This window comes from Xyrauchen texanus, chromosome 22 (assembly GCF_025860055.1).
Source record: "Xyrauchen texanus isolate HMW12.3.18 chromosome 22, RBS_HiC_50CHRs, whole genome shotgun sequence".
NCBI lineage: Eukaryota > Metazoa > Chordata > Actinopteri > Cypriniformes > Catostomidae > Xyrauchen > Xyrauchen texanus.
The window spans coordinates 19,659,536-19,675,899 of NC_068297.1; the positions used below are offsets into that span (position 1 = coordinate 19,659,536).

At 39.0% G+C, this 16,364-nt stretch overlaps 1 protein-coding gene across 1 annotated transcript in view; it reads left to right on the forward strand.

Moving 5' to 3' along the window:
- Positions 1–16,364, forward strand: part of LOC127662425 (MAM domain-containing glycosylphosphatidylinositol anchor protein 2-like) — a 238,717-nt gene that overhangs the window by 120,255 nt on the left and 102,098 nt on the right. Inside the window, exon 7 of the mRNA XM_052153592.1 lies at positions 15,191–15,520. Coding sequence (XP_052009552.1) covers positions 15,191–15,520 — 330 coding nt within the window. The remainder of the gene's footprint in view (positions 1–15,190; positions 15,521–16,364) is intronic.

The window sequence follows — 16,364 nt, forward strand, 5'->3', positions numbered from 1 at the left end:
ATTAACAGATATGTGCTTTAGACCACTACACCACCACCACTGCAACATCCTTCACTAAGTTCCATGCAGTCGGAGTGGGCATGTCAGCTGATACCTCTCCAGGACAGAGAAGACTTTTAGAAGTTTAAGATGACCACAGGGTAAATGGCAAATATAAATGCAGCACTTATCTTTTTGCCGGTTATGGGGTCATCCCAGTGAAGTCTCCGTCCCTGGGTTCTCCAGAAAACCGCCGAGTAGGAGGGTGCATGATGTCATCATTGTTGCCTAACTGCACTCTCTCTCCCCACAAATGTACCCACATTCTCCACCACTTTGGTGAGGAGAGCAAGAGACAGATACACCAAGTTATTTTACTGTGAAAATCTTGACTTCTGCTCTCCTTTGCACTTTCATGTGTACATGAAAGAATCTGGTTCACAGTGGCTTGTGCTTAATCCTTGCGAAAAGAGTGCAACTTCACATGTGAAGGCAGAACTTCCGCCAGGTAGTCATGAATGCACACTAAATGTTTGCAAGGGCTTTAAAATTAAGCCCAAACCCGACCTGTACCTGAGACCATTCTGACCCAACTGGTACCACCATATATCTTCTCCAAGAAAGTACATTTGTTGCAATAGACTGTATTTTATTTAAGCATTGTAGGCAACATAAGGAACAGTATAGTAACAGTAAACATACAGTTTTTACAAGGCTTTTTTTACAAAGTTTTTACTCAGCACACTACAGAAAAAGGGTTAAAAAAACCTTGGCTTACAGTATATCAAGGGCCAAAACTTTCCCTTGTTCAGAACAATCAGAAATCATGCGTAAACAGTCACGTTAAGTCCTCTTTGTAGCCTTAAACATCTAGACGAAGCTAGAGGCAGCACAATAAATTAAACAGAACACATGCGCCTCGAGATGAACTGGTTCTGCAAGAGACTCTGAAGAAACAGCAAGATGCGGTGCAACGATCAAAGATGTCCCTCCAGCACAGACACGTGCAAAAACAAGTTCAGTGTGAACGGTCCCTAACTTGTCCCCTCAATTGTCTGTAAATGAGAGTGCATTCATGAAACAAGTTTGGTAGGCCTATTTCTTTTTTCATTAATTACAATTCTGAACCCTACCCTAACTCGAAGACATATTCGAAAAACTGGCCCGAACCGGACCGAGATCATACCTGTCTACACTCTCGTTTTTCCCGGGAGTCTCCCGTATTTCACACCCATCTTGCGCCCCCTCCCGTTTTGTTATTTCTCCCGGGAAACTCCCGTAATTTGTATGGCCCAAACATCGTTATATTAATAATCACATCAATATAGGTTGTCCAGTTGCCAGGTTGTTCAGTTGCCAGATCTTGAATGAAAAGCATCCTACTCACACAATCGACACATCATACAAATTTCAACCCAATTGTGACCTCAACCTGGCAACCTACAACCAAGTTGCGCTGTTGATATATTAGTAGACAGGTAGTAGATGCAGGAAGTTGAATCAATGTCTCCTGGATTTACCCAAATGTTGACAGGTATGGCTGAGATGCAGTCCTATAATGCACACTAGAGAGCTATGGCGGAAGTCAATATTTTCACTTTAACTATATTAAATGTTGCTGTGATGAGGCATGTGAGGAATGAGTATCTAAACGCAGCTTTATTAACATAAAAATAAACAAACTCAGAAATTTTTTTAAACCGAAACACTGGGAATCAATCACAGAGCATAAACAATACATGCAAAGACCAGGAGACCAAAGCAGATCAGGTGGACAACCAGGAGACCAAGGAGACCAGAGCAGATCCAGACGGAACCGCAGAAGGAGGAGTATCTGGGGAGCGGGCAGAGCCACGGAAGGTGGAGCCATGGAGGGTGGAGCCGTGGAAGGGAGTACAGGCAGAAACTGGGGAACAGAAGCCTTTCTTCTTTTCCTCCTCCTCCGGATGGCCGAAGTTGGCAACGCTTGCTCTGGGACGGACGACACTGTCAACGCTGGCTCTGGGATGGACGAGGCTTCTAGCTCGTTGGCCGTGGCAGGCTAGGGCGTTGGCTCGTTGGCCATGGCAAGCGTGGGCATTGGCTCGTTGGCCTTGGGAGGCTTGGAGGGACGAGCCGTGGATGGCTGGGGGGCAACCACTGTGGGAGGAGATTTAAAGCCCTCTTCATCCACACCCACAGTGAATGGTGAGCCGCTAACTCACAGAGCCTTCTCCATGAACTCGATGGTGTCCATTGAGGATCCGCTGGAGGCATAAGCTCCTTTAGTGCATTACTGAGACCCGCCCTGAAGAAAACCACCATAGAGCGGTCTGGATAGTGCACCAAATTTGCCAGCTCTAAAAACTCTCAGATGTGATCCTCAACTGGACGGTCCCCTTGCTCGAGGAGGAGAATTCTGACAGCCCCTAGATCCATCTTAGGTTAGTCTTTCTGTGACGAGGCAGGCGAGGAATGAGGATCTAAACGCAGCTTTATTAACATAAAAATAAACAAACTAACTCGAATAAAATGAAAACCCTGCTAAACAAGGGCTAAATACACAACAGAAAACATGGAACAATCTGGGAGAGATCAGATGTGCTCCTACAGTAGTCACATTCAAATCCAGACTCAAAACACATCTGTTTAGCTGTGCATTTACTGAATGAGCACTGTGTGTCCGACTGTTTGTACGGTATTTTATTTTATTTTATTTTATATTCTAAACTGTTTCAATTATTCTTATTTTTTTTATTCTTATTTTAATCTCTTCTATGTAAAGCACTTTGAATTACCATTGTGTATGAAATGTGCTATATAAATAAACTTGCCTTGCCTTGCCTTGCCTTGCCTTGCCTTGCCTTGCCTTGGGAGAATCAAACATGAAAAAAAACTACAAAGGGACTACAAAACTAACACAGGAAAGAATTTCAACATAAAAGTCTAGACAAAGACAAGGAAGATATGATAGTTGCATTGTTTCTTACCAAAACCTGCCGTATTACTTCAGAAGACTTGAGTCGTATGGACTACCTTTATGACACTTTTGGGTCCTTTTTAAAGCTTTAAAGTGAGTCAGTGTCAACAGCTATTATATGGAAATCAGGGATCACATAATTTTTTTAAATATCTAATTTTGTGAACCACAAATGAAAGAAAGTCATATGAGTTTACAACAATATGAGGGTGAGTAAATGATGACAGAATTTTCATGTTTGGGGGTTCAACTATTTCTTTACCCAGGAATGCTCTCTTGGTTAACCAGCTTCATAAGAAACACAATGATGGTTTAACATAACTATTCTTGTCCACCAGATAAACCAGTACTAGACTAGCACTAACCAGCATTAACCCACTCGGCTGGCACTTTTGGAACTGGTACTTATGCTCATTCTGGTCTAAGCAGCTTTTTTCAGAAGGGATTATGTGGAGAAGATGAACCAGGAAGGTGGATGTAGCAAATATTATAAGCATAATTCTTGAAATGCAATAATATTTTCATATTTAATTTAAAATACAAGCCTTAGCTGTCTACTCTGTTGCAAAATAACATATTTCTTCGAAAAGCTTGCTCAGCCATTACATAGAACAAGGATTGCTTTTTGGTCTGATGAGAGAGCCGTAATGGGGCGTCAGTCAACACCCAGGTGGGAGTGACTAGATAGTCATCCCTGAGTAAGGCCTTTTCTGACAGCTCTTTCCCCCACCTGCTAGCATCATCATCAATAAAACACACCCCACCTTTCCCCGGTTATCAGTCAAATATTGAGCCTTGTCAGTATGAGCACGGAGCCTCTTCAGCAGATTATGCTGAACATTGCAGAGTCTGCTCTGCAGATAACTGCAAAATAACCAGAGTCGTGCTTTATAAGATATTTAGTAGCTGGAGGGGGGTGTTGCAGGAGTGGTGATAGAAGGGAGGGTATTACTGAGGCTGCACACTGCTAAAGAGACTGCTTTTTATTTATTAACAGATGAGATATCATCTCCCGTTTGGGCCACTTTCCACCAAGCAATCAAAACAGGCATGTAGAGATGCTAGGTCCTGCAGTCCCTCAGCCCTGGCCACCAAAATTTGTCTTATTTCTGATATGTTCTGCCTGAGTAATTTTTGAAATCTTAATAGTTGTGTCACTTTTATGCACTGTAATTCCAGACTGATCTCACAGTGAAATGGGAAACAGGTTGACTTTTCTTTAACTAAAATTTGTCTGTGCTCACCAAAATACAAAACTCTGACCCCAGTGGCCAAGGCGGTAAATGTCGTTGGGTATATGGGCATGTGGGAGCTCCATTTTCCGGGAGAAATATCCATGGAGAAGCAAGTTATTTTCAGCTGGACAGGCTGCAATACAGTGAAGAGGAATGCACATTTTATAAACTGTACCCCCCCTAACCCAAACCCCAAGTTAAACCTAACCATCACTGGAGTAAACATTTAATGTTAGAGGAAAAAAAGCGACCTCAGAATCACACTCATCATTGATTATGCAAACGCAATTATTTCCTGGTTTCAACATGGGATCTGAACCTGAGTCTCCCATGCTGCTGATGCAAAGCACTTCAGGTCACACCACAGAGGAAGGTAAAAACGCTGGAGCCAATGCCAAAAATGTGTGATAGGAGATGGGGCTTGTAAATTGAGTTGGCATAACGTGGCCGATCCTTGGGTACCGGATCTTTCAGAAACAAAACTTTGACCAAGTCTTCTGAAGCAAAATGATCACTAAACCAAACACATTTAAGTAATTATTCACTCTGAAATTAAATTGTATTAATAAAGCGTTAAAATCGAATATGGTGGCTACAATGGTTGCATCAAACCTCATTAGTTCTCTTCGCCACTCATAATGACTATCAAATCACTTGAGAAGACTTTTTATACAGTGCTTGAGTTGTATTGATAACTTTTACTGTGGTTTTGTGGTGTGTTTTTTGTCCTTTTTCGAGCCTGACAGAAAAGGGGGATTCAGTCACTGTTCACTTACAGTATGACAAGTAAACCCTGTGAAGACTTTACAAAAAATGTACCATGTTCCATGAAAGAAAGAAAGTCAACCAATTTGCATGATTGGGAATTGCGACATTCAAAATGCATTAGGACTAAATATCTGATTTGCATATTTCCTTGATTTCCTGGTTCCATAATTCCTAGTGAATCGGCCGCAAAAAAACAACACAGACAGTGCATGCATATAAACTACGTTATTAGCAGGCACAATTTATCCTTAGTGAATAATGTTTTTCTCAGTTGAATTGCTGTGCACACATTTTGTTGTCTGTAGCTATGCAGTACATGAATATTGTGAATATGAGGTCACATTTTTTAAATTTTTTTCTAGTTGTGTATTGATTTCAGTCAATTCCATTGGGTAATAACCAAATACAGCTTGGCCTCTAAAGCTGTTTTCAAATTAGGTGGGATTGCAATGATAATTACAATAGCAGAAATGTCCTGTCTTGTACATTGCTTAACTTGATTTATTCCTCCACAACACAGCAAAATGGGCATTAGAGAAGTCAATAGCTTTTGATGAGCATGATCTGTTGACTATTAGCAGACTTTTGCAGTTACATGATTTAGAACTAATAACTAATAAGATTTGGATTCAAACATGTCTTTCTTCCTCTAAAGGCAGGGCTCTTTTTGATAGAGCTTTATATTGATTGCACTACTCCCTGGAATATAAGGGAAAATTAGACATTTGCAGTGTGCATCATGCAATATATTGTTCTGGTGGTGGTAAGGTGATCTCAATTGTATTCATAGATATTTGTTGGGTACAACGGGGCTAAAGGCTCCACGGGGTAAATGCTTCATTGATTTTATTTTCTCCCTAAACACTAAATAACAACAAAACCTACCACAGTACATTCCTAAACACCTGTTTGTCACTATATACTGGAAAATGTTCCTGTTCCATGAGATCTTGAAAGTTGATTTTGAGGCTAATTTGATCTCATTTTTATAATTTTGTTAAATGTTACAAATTTATGTAGCTAATGAAAATCCCTGAAATTAACATTTCTTTTGAGACAAAATACTTACTTACCATTTACCCTTTTGTTTAAGGTCATTAAATCAAAAAAATTTCAATAACTTATTTTTACTTAATAACTTAATAATTAAATTGATGGTGTTTGGGGTAAAAAAAGACCCCCTGTTACAGGGCCTAAAGGCCCATATTAAACACATTGTGGGGGAATAGGTTTGAAATGAAAAATATTCAATGTGGGCTCACATTGACTCATCCAATCATAATAGAGGTTAGTTTGTTTATAGAATACTTGAGATGTAATAAAATGCCATATGTGTTTGAAATTATCAGGAAATTGCTGACTTTTTCTGAAATGGTTATTTTAAGTAAGCCCCGGTATCTACACGGTATCACGTTAAACCCCAAGGGGCCTTTTACCCCATTTGAGGGAGCCTTTTACCCCAAATATGTTTTTATTTTATTTTTTAAAATTAAAATAACCTTCTGTCATTGTTTATTATCACACAAATTACCATGCTCCATCAATATTTAATAAAAATAAGTATTGTTTGACCTTGATATATTTTGTGTCCAGAAAAAAGCAACATTTCCTTAAGGGGTGCCTTTTTAGCCCCATTGTACCCTACAACTTTGCACATTTAGTTATAGACATCAAATGACATATATTGTACAAAATGTATAATATCAACACATTAACAGCATCCTGAAATTTAAACCCTTTCACTTATGTAAAACTTTAGGGACATTTTATCAGAAAACCAGTTTATCAATATATGATGGAGTAACTAATAATAGCCTAATATTATTGTAAGTAAATGTGTTTACTGCATTACATAAAAGTGATGGCATTTATCATAATTAATTAATCACATTTATTGTAAATAGAATAAAATCAATCTATACATTTCACAAAATTATTATTCTGTGTACCTCAAGGGATGTAAAGTGTTGATGTATTAGATGCTGTAAATGCATTGATATTGTATGTTTCAGTGTCTATTCAAACTAATATACAGTAGAATTTGAATTGACATCTTGATTGTCTGGTTGCTTGTTCCTGCCCAGGCCATTGATAATCGTTTATTTTTTTTGTTATGAAAGAATAAATGTAATGCAATGACTGTTATGTGACAAATAAAATTGTTCCATTTCCTAATGAAACCCCTTTTCTGAAATATTCAGCACTTGGTACAATTTGCTTAACTTTGACCATGGAAGAGAAAAAAATACTTAAAAGATACCATTATTAGTCCTATGATTATGTACAGTGCTACATGTTCATCAGTACAATACTTTTAAATACATTTTTAATGAAATCGCAAATACAGGGATAGTCAAAACTATTATTGATTCACATATTATGCAACAAGGGAGTATTGACAATGATATGTGATGGATACTGAGATGAAGAAACAGCTAACAAATTCTAATATCACTCAAACAAAAGACCCATCCAAAATGTTAGCGCCTGAAATGCATTTATCAATATTCTCCTGCATATAAATTATGCCAAAAAGGACAAGTCTTAGTCTGAGCATTGAAAATGTATAATTATTGTGTGCATGCCATGCATAAAGCATTACAGTAACTCAAGAGGAATTCTTAATTCTTTCCCAAACACTTCTTAAGATGAACAAAACAGTTACTAAATACAGATGCAAATTGTTGTGAGCATGCATTATGTTGTCTCTTAGGAATGCCTTGATATATTCTTCTGTTGGGAAAGCTCATTAAAAGTTGAAGCAAAAGTTTGGATTTCCATTAAAAAAAAAAAGCTTTTAATTTCAAGAAATACTATTACAGTGGGGTAACAAATAATCTTCAAATGGCAGGCGTGTTGCAGCCTGACTTTAAATGTGCTAAAAAGATTACACAGCTTGTCTCTTGGTAATTGCTTACCTGCAGTGCACTTTAATAATGACAGAACTCATGTGAATGAACTGGACTCCAGAGCATTAACACCCTGCAAGCACAGCTATCCCACTACAATATTACGCTATTGATTAAGTCGCAAATTGACCAATGAGACAAGGCCGGCCTAGCTGATACTTGTATGCAGTTAATCTGCAAAGTTACAGCTCTTCATTATCTTCAATCTCGAAATATTCACATTGTCTGTGTCAGTATCAAAACCTCATAGTCAACCTTGAAACATCCTCTCTTAACACACTAGATTGTAACAGCTTGTAAAATGTGCAGCATAGATGTAAATAAATTGGTTGACAAGATCTCATCAAATGTTTTTAAATAATTGAGGGACTGATAAATAATTAGGGCCAGATACACAGTATTTACAGAAATTACTTGGAAATGAGATTGGGGAAGTGTTTCATTTAGGCTCTGGGGCTTCGGACCCCACAAGAGAGGAAGACATTTGTGTCAAAAGTGTCTCTGCCTGTGTACTATTGAGGATAGAATAATGAGTGGCATTGAATGTCAAAACAAACAGAGTTTGGTATTTATGAGTTTTTTGGTAACAGCATTTAAGATGATGATTTGTAATGCAAAATATTTACTTACATTCAAACCTTTTTGATTAAGTCCAAATGAAATGTTCCATAATGTTCCAATGTTAGTTCCATAATGTGATGATTTTCCGAGTGAAACAGGATATTCAATGAGAAAAGCATGTAGAGCAGGACTTGATTTTATCCATCAGGTATGGATTGGATCATGAAAAGTGGTCTCTTTATGGTGGTTGGAAAAGAAGAGTTTGACGTCTGACGAAAAGGAAAGTCCTTTCAGAGGCGGAACAAGTCATTACTTTTTGATGAAATATACAAAAACACATACTGTACAGTACCTTCTTTTTCCTGTGGAATAATGTGTAAGAAGGTAAATAGTAAATAGTTGATAACAGTTGAGAGTTGTTCTGATTTATCTACTCTGTAGTTTAACTTGTAAATAACCTAAAATAGCTGATTTTCAGGCAGGGTTGGCTTTTATTTTGAGGTATTTTAAATGTGAGACGCAGTGAGCATGATAGCTAAAAGAAATATATATATTTTTTTCTTGTTAATATGCTTTATATTCCGAAGTGTGTTTGGAGTGGTGGATGTGTGGAAAATATGTGTCAAGTTCCAGTGTTCTTACATCACTTCCAATGTTGTATATGACAATGTTGAGTCATATTTCTTCATAGTTCTTTTCTATGTCAATGTCAAAGCATTGGGTTAGTGTGAAATAATTCTTCTGTTCAGTATAGAACAGAGAAAGACATGACTCTCTGACAAATTCTTAATCTAAATAAAACCTTTTTTTTCTCATAGTCCTTGTCCTGATGGGACCTCTTTTTATTTCTCACCTTATTTATGATGATAGTGAGGTGGTGTATTTTAAGATCAAGCTTTATTTTTGCTTTATTCACATTAGCAGACTAATATGGTAGTCACTCACCTCAATTTTTTAATATACCATATTTCTTTTGGTATGTTTTCTTTTATCTTTTTTATGTCATTTGGCTTGACACAATGATAAGGACTTAAAATGTAGTTGTGTGGATGACTTCTGTAAAAATAATTATACAGTAAACTGCTTTGAATTTGCATTAAGCAAAGACTTTTTAGATATATTGTATAAACTGACACACTATTTAATGCATCATTAATCATGCAGTATACGTTTTGTATGAAAATATTAATATAAATATGCTATGACAAGTCCCTAAATATGTTATGGTACATTTATTTCCAGTATGTAACTGCTCAGTGAGCAAACTAATGTAGTTTTATAACAGTGGTTCTTAACTGGTAGGTCTGTTCTGATAGGGTGATGGACAGCAGGGAAAAAATAATGCTAAATGCAAATAATAAAGCACAAGTTGGCAAATATCAATAATATTGTTATATGATAGCAAAATAAATAGGCTGGATGAAAATCCAATGAATCTTTCTAGGGTTTTGTTTAGGTGAAAATTAATCTATTACTTAGTAGAAGCTAGCCAAATAAGGTACAGTAGATGCAAACGTGGATTGTTCAGTAGTTTGCAAGTTAATGTAATCCTGTAGTGTAATAGTATAAACGTGTTTGGCTCGCTGTCCCTGGAGGAGGGCTCGAGGCTCGAGACTTGACCCGAGCTGGAATACTCCACACAAGAAGCCAAGACCAGGCAGCGAGTCCCTAGTGTCGGAGCCTCGTGAAACACGGAAAGCAATGTGTTTTGGTAGGAGTATTGAGATGCTGAATGATAGTCACTACGATGCCTCTCCTACCCCCTAAAATGAATGAGACCTGAAATGGTATGGGGGGGGGGGTGTATGCTCAGCCTGTTTGTGATAGGGGCAGAAGGGCCACAGATGATAGAACAAGCAGTTGCCACTTGCGGAGACAGCCTCACGCTAGGATCTGCTCGTGGGATAGGAAACTGAGAGCTACAGGATAGGTAGAGGATGAGTAGAGTGAAAATTGGTGGAAACATTGCAGGAACAGTGGCGGTTGCTGCTGCAGGTAAATTAGCTCTCACGGGAGGATTCCGCAACACCCGTGGCTGGAAGGCCACCCTCCATCCCCTCTGGAAGAAGGGGGTAAAACTCCCACTGCCCGGGCAGGTCTGCCCATGGCGAGAACAGGTCCCTGCCACCAGAGGCGTGCAATCCCAGTATGGGTTCACCTGTACGAGCGGCAGCCGGGCCCATCCTGCGATCGAACGGGAACCCTCACTGGATTCAAACTGGGGAATCCTCACAGCAGTACAAATGGAAGAGCCCATGACACAAGTAAATGCGAGTTAGCTCACACAGCTTGGCCTTCACAGCAGTATGAATGAGAAGGCTTCTGGAGGGCCCTCCATGTGTACAGATGTGGCTGTTTTCTTTTCTTTTCTTTTTTAGTCGTCTGCAAAGAGCAGGTCGCGTGGGGATTTAACATGGGAGAGATTGACGGAATTCAGTAGGTTGTCCTCTTCTCATTCTGATTCACGTAAAAAATTTATTTGGCTTCGTATCCTACATCCTACTGTGCAAGGTTCGCATGGTGACTTGAACGGGTAAGCCCAGCCTGCATTCGAATGGGGATCCTCCCGCATATGAACAGAAGAACCCTCACTGCAATTAGAACGGGAGAGCCCACGGCCTTGATGTGTTGAAGCACTCTGTATTTTTACAGGAAAGCCCATACTGCGATTTGAACGGCAGATCCCGTGCTACGTTTGAACGGAAGAGCCTTTACAGTGATCCGAACGGGAGAGCCCACGGCTTGGATGTGGTGACTCTCGCTGCATTCAAATGAGAGAGCCCATGCTGCATTCAAATGAAGGGATTAAAGTTGTTTTAAAACAAGAGACCTACCCCTCTTTGCGATATGGACTGGCTGAATCCTTGAACACGGGACCGCTCTGCGTTCAATGGGAGAGCATATGATTCATGTGAGAATGGTTTATGCTGTATTTTACTGAGCTCGCTCAGTGCTGCGATTGGCTGAATCCACAGACCTGGTCCCACACAGCATTCGACAGTAGAGCACGTGATTCTTGTGGAAGAGATATATGCTGCATTTTAAAAGAACTCTGTATGCTAAACAAACAGGCTGAATGGAAGCTTAGATGCATGACCTGAAAGACATGCTGTGGTTGCGGTACATGAATGGCGCATTTATGCTGCTTCGGAGATGTATTGAGCCAATAGCAGGGGCGCCGTGGTTGCAGTGACGCCAAGCTTGAGTGCACTACCCGAGGAGAGCATTTGCGGTGAGGTACAAGGGTAGTAGGTATGAGCTAGAGGAGAAAGGGACTTGCAGTTACAAAGTCGGGACCTGTTACGGCTTCAGTGAGGCATAGACGAAAGAAGCATTGTAAAATGCTGAGGCTGCAGTGGGTTGGTATTAGAGCCATTAGTGAATGTGGCTGACGGAACATGAAGCGGTTGGACATAGATCGCATTGGTCCACAGCTAACGTTGCAGATAGCCAGGGCTCAAGATTGGGCTAGCATCTGCTATCTGCTGAGATAACGGCTTTGCCCAGCACTCTGATAGTGGGTGTGCATTATTGGAAACATTGGAACCAGGGCTACCACTTCTTGCTGCTTCCTAGAGGGATGGGTTTATGGATAATATAACATTTATGGATAATGTAAACAGTAATATGTAAAACATGCATTTGCAGAAACTCCTAGCATTAAATGGCGTTGGTGATTGGGTTAACAGATCAATAGTTGAGCCAGCTTGTATGTGCATAAGTAAAGTTGTGATTGTCATTAAATTAGAAGGCACCTGAAAGTACCAAGATTAAAAACCATAGTCTGATATTTATTTAACACAAGCACATGGTTTGGAGCTTTGTAGTCTGTTCTCCAACATAATGCGAGTAATTCAGTTAACTCTGTATTATTGGCACAGGGTGACTCGTCTCGTTTTGACGAGGACATGCAAAATTATTTGGAGTTTATTTCTGAGAATTGGATTTAATAGATACTATATGGGCTTATTTGTATTGATAACCTGTAATAAATTCGACAGAAATTTTGTGAGGATGTGATGTGGAGTACAACCCCCCGCTTGTGTAGCCGAATTCGGCTCATGACTGATCAGACAGAAGCAGTATATAGCCGTAATGAGCTGTAGCATGGACAGAGCGGATGCTGCTGCGGCAGCGAGTTCACATTAAAATGTCTGCAATGGTTTGGAAAGATGTTTGTAATTAGAGTAGTGGTCTTTGAAAGGATGTCCACTTGTTTCATGATTTCCCCTGTGTTCCAAAAGGAATAAATCACACCCCAAAGGGCACTTTGAAGTGCGAAAAATCATGATAGTCATGTTGGAAGATAACTTCAAACGGAATTTCTGATAATAAAGGCTTAAAAGTGAGTTCCGAATTTTTTTTTGTTTATCTTAGCCCTCCAGATATCTCACGGTTGGTGGTAAAGTCTTCGAAGGGAATAGGGCATGGGAACGATCAAGGAATGGAACACACCCTAAACGAGCTGCACGGTGAGGTAATCAGACTGACAGGAATCACTTGTGTGGGAGAACCGGGTAGAAACGCTGGAGTGCGTTGGAATCATTTTTCAATTAAAGCTGTAACAGAGCTCAAGTGGCATGAAGCTGGAGTAGCGCACATTTGTGGAGGCAGCCTCACGCTATAGGGACTGCTCTGGGCGAAAAAATACAATGAGTGGACCTATGTATAGCGGTTATAGGAGGCGGTATGACAGGATTACAGCAAAGCAGTGGCCTGTGTGGAGGCGGCCTGGATGCCAGGTCTGCTTCGGTGAGGAAATATGAGAATTAAAGAAAGACAGTGCCATTGAAATATGAGCAAGATCTACTGAAATCAAAGTCTTCATTCAAGTTAAATGTTTGATCATACTGTATGCTTTGTAGGCGACTCAGAACTCTAATTTACATTCTGACAACTTTAAGGAAGGCATAATGCCACTGAATCCAGCATATTCACTGCTACTGGTCATAGACTAAAAAGGTCATAAATAACTATAATAATAATCGAAATAAAAAAATAAATTCTCATTGTTATTCTCCGTGTCTGTTTGGGTCAGATCTGCAGTATTGCAAGTAAAATAGCACATGTGCTGAGAAAATCATCGGCAGCCAGCTCCGCTCTCTCACACACCTCTGCAGTTCCAGAATGAGAAGAAGGGTATGGAAGATCATGTCTAATCGCTCGCGCTATGGACACTTTTATAAACAGAGACACTTCTGTCATCTCTCTATCTGATATTTCATCTCATCATATGCTCCTGACATTATCATAAAACTGGGTGTGGTCATTAATATTTGATTTTCAGTAGAATGTTCATTTAAATCTGTGTATTTTACACAATGAAGCCAAACCAACTCAGATATACATCTGTGTATCAGGGTATAAAATGGGCAAGGAGGAGGCGGGAACCAGATGTACCATCAAAATAATGTTTAATGAAAACTTAAAAAGACACAAACATAAACACACATGACATTTGCATGTGGCTCTCTCTGTCTCGAACTGCCACATCTGGCTTGGCCTTATCCCGGAGCAAGTCCTTCGACCCCTGGCAGATGGAACGCCCCTCCGCATTCTAGATTTATACATTTTTACTGCATTTAACATTTTTGGGAGTTTAATAAGAGATTCATTAAGATACAGTTAATTTTATTTGTATTTTTGAATCTGTGCTGGGAGTATATAAAGCTTTTTAGAATTAATTTCTTGTGATACAGTGACATGATTATTCTCATTTATGCTAATGAGATGGTAGCTGGTGAATTAACCACACCAGCACTGCATTTGAGCCTATAAACTCAAAAGAGATTGCGTCCTGAGTAGCCGAATCAGTTGGTAAAAGATGATAAATAAATTCTGTGTACATTACATTGTGACTTGTTGGAAAATAGACCATACCAAAGAGGTAAGACGTGTTATTCGAGCCAAAGGTATACTAAAGTAATAGCCTCAAAGCCGTAGTGGAAGTATGTATATACCCTGCAGTGACATCGTTTCTGATTCATGTGAAAAAAGCTAATCGCAATGGAAGCGTGTCATGCAAAACTGTCGCATGGATTTGTTGTGGGTAAGTGGGCGGAGCCAAATGCCGGAAGAATTATCACTGCATGGATTTAAGCAGCTGTTAATATATGCTTACTCTGGCGATGTGATTTGTCAGATTAAATGAACATGCTCCTCCCCAACTTTGTTATGAAAATCCATGTTGTGTGACATGACATCATCCTCGAAAACCATGAACAAAAATATACAAGGTAAAAGAAAATACAACCCAGGTTACATTAAATGCAGGTTCACTTGCAGTAAGGATAAACATAGTTTGTGCTTTTCACAATTTGTTTTGTACAGTGAATTATTGACTGCTGAGAGCATGAAACCAATACAATTCAGCAGATATTAGAAACCAAAATTGTCGATTTTCCTGTTCAGCTTTTCATGTTCAGCTAATGTCATGATAATATATATATATATATATATATATATATATATATATATATATATATATATATATATATATATATATATATATATTTTTTTCCATTATTTATATATTTATTTATTTTTTTGCAGTTCATGAAAACCATTTCAATATTTGATTTTAAGGGAAATCTTTTTTTTATTTTGTATGGTAAATATCTCTGTTGTAACAAATCTGGATTCTGAAGCCAAAACTTTTGTGAACTGCTGTTTTTTGAGGATAAAAATGAATGTCTTCATAAATAAGTACTCTATAGTATATAGTTGAACTGAATATTTCATTCTTGTTAAATCAGTTGCTTTTCATTCTGTCCACACAGCTCTAAAGAAGGGGCGTTTTTGGATCACACCAGACCCCTATCATAATGACGACAACATCCAGATCGGCAGAGAGGTGAAGATATCCTGCCAGGTGGAGGCCACACCGCCTGAGGAACTGATGTTCAGCTGGCTGAAAAATGGTCGCCCGCTGCGTAGCTCAGAGCGGATGGTCATTACACAGACTGACCCAGATATTGCCCCAGGAACCACAAACTTGGACATCATCGACCTCAAGTTTACAGACTTTGGCACTTACACCTGTGTGGCCTCACTAAAAAATGGAGGGATACCGGAGATCAGCATAGATGTCAACATCTCCTCTACCACTGGTGAGTTATTTTTATTCTTTAGAGGTAAGAGAGGGTACTGCGTGTAGTTCTGAGTCTTTGACACATTGCTCACCTTGGCTGACTTAAATGGGCTCTAACCTGAACTGAAATTTTCCATGTAATGTCAGCCTTATACAGTAATTATAAATGAATCAGCTGATTTTCCTCTTTACATTATTAACGGACAGTGAATTAGGTATCAGTGAGATGAAATACAAGCAAGCCACATATAATGTTTAAGCTTGTATACAGTATGCCCGTGATTTACTAAGATCACATATAACGGGTACTAATTTGCTTGTGTAATCTATGAAATTGTGTGTGCGCATCGCAGGGGTTTGCAGGTGATTTACTTAAAAAAACTGTGCAAATAGCTACATGTAAATATGGACACACATGCATGCCTATGATATTCTTCTCTTGAAATGTTTCAGTACGAAGTGGAGCATAATTCACAAAGAAGAAAATTATATAAAAATATACATTCAGCCATCGGACCACTGATGTATACTAAAACTGCAATTATCTTTACTATGGCAAAGTTACAGTAGCTGGTCACGAGAGAGACACAGAAAGCTGCACAGGAGAGTACCAGCACTCCCTGCTCGTTTTACGGGATCAAGACAACACCTGTTCGATGTACGTCGGCTTCGGGTGCTGGAAAGAACTGGCACGTAAAATATTTAATAATATTTCGGCAGTTTTAAACAATCTTTAAAACATAAATTTACGTCGTAATTTGGGCATAAATTTTTCAAAATTCCTATGATCATTAGTATGTTATTTGTTTGGATATCGAGTTCTAAAATAACAGAATAAAAATGTTTTGTCATGAGAAATAATT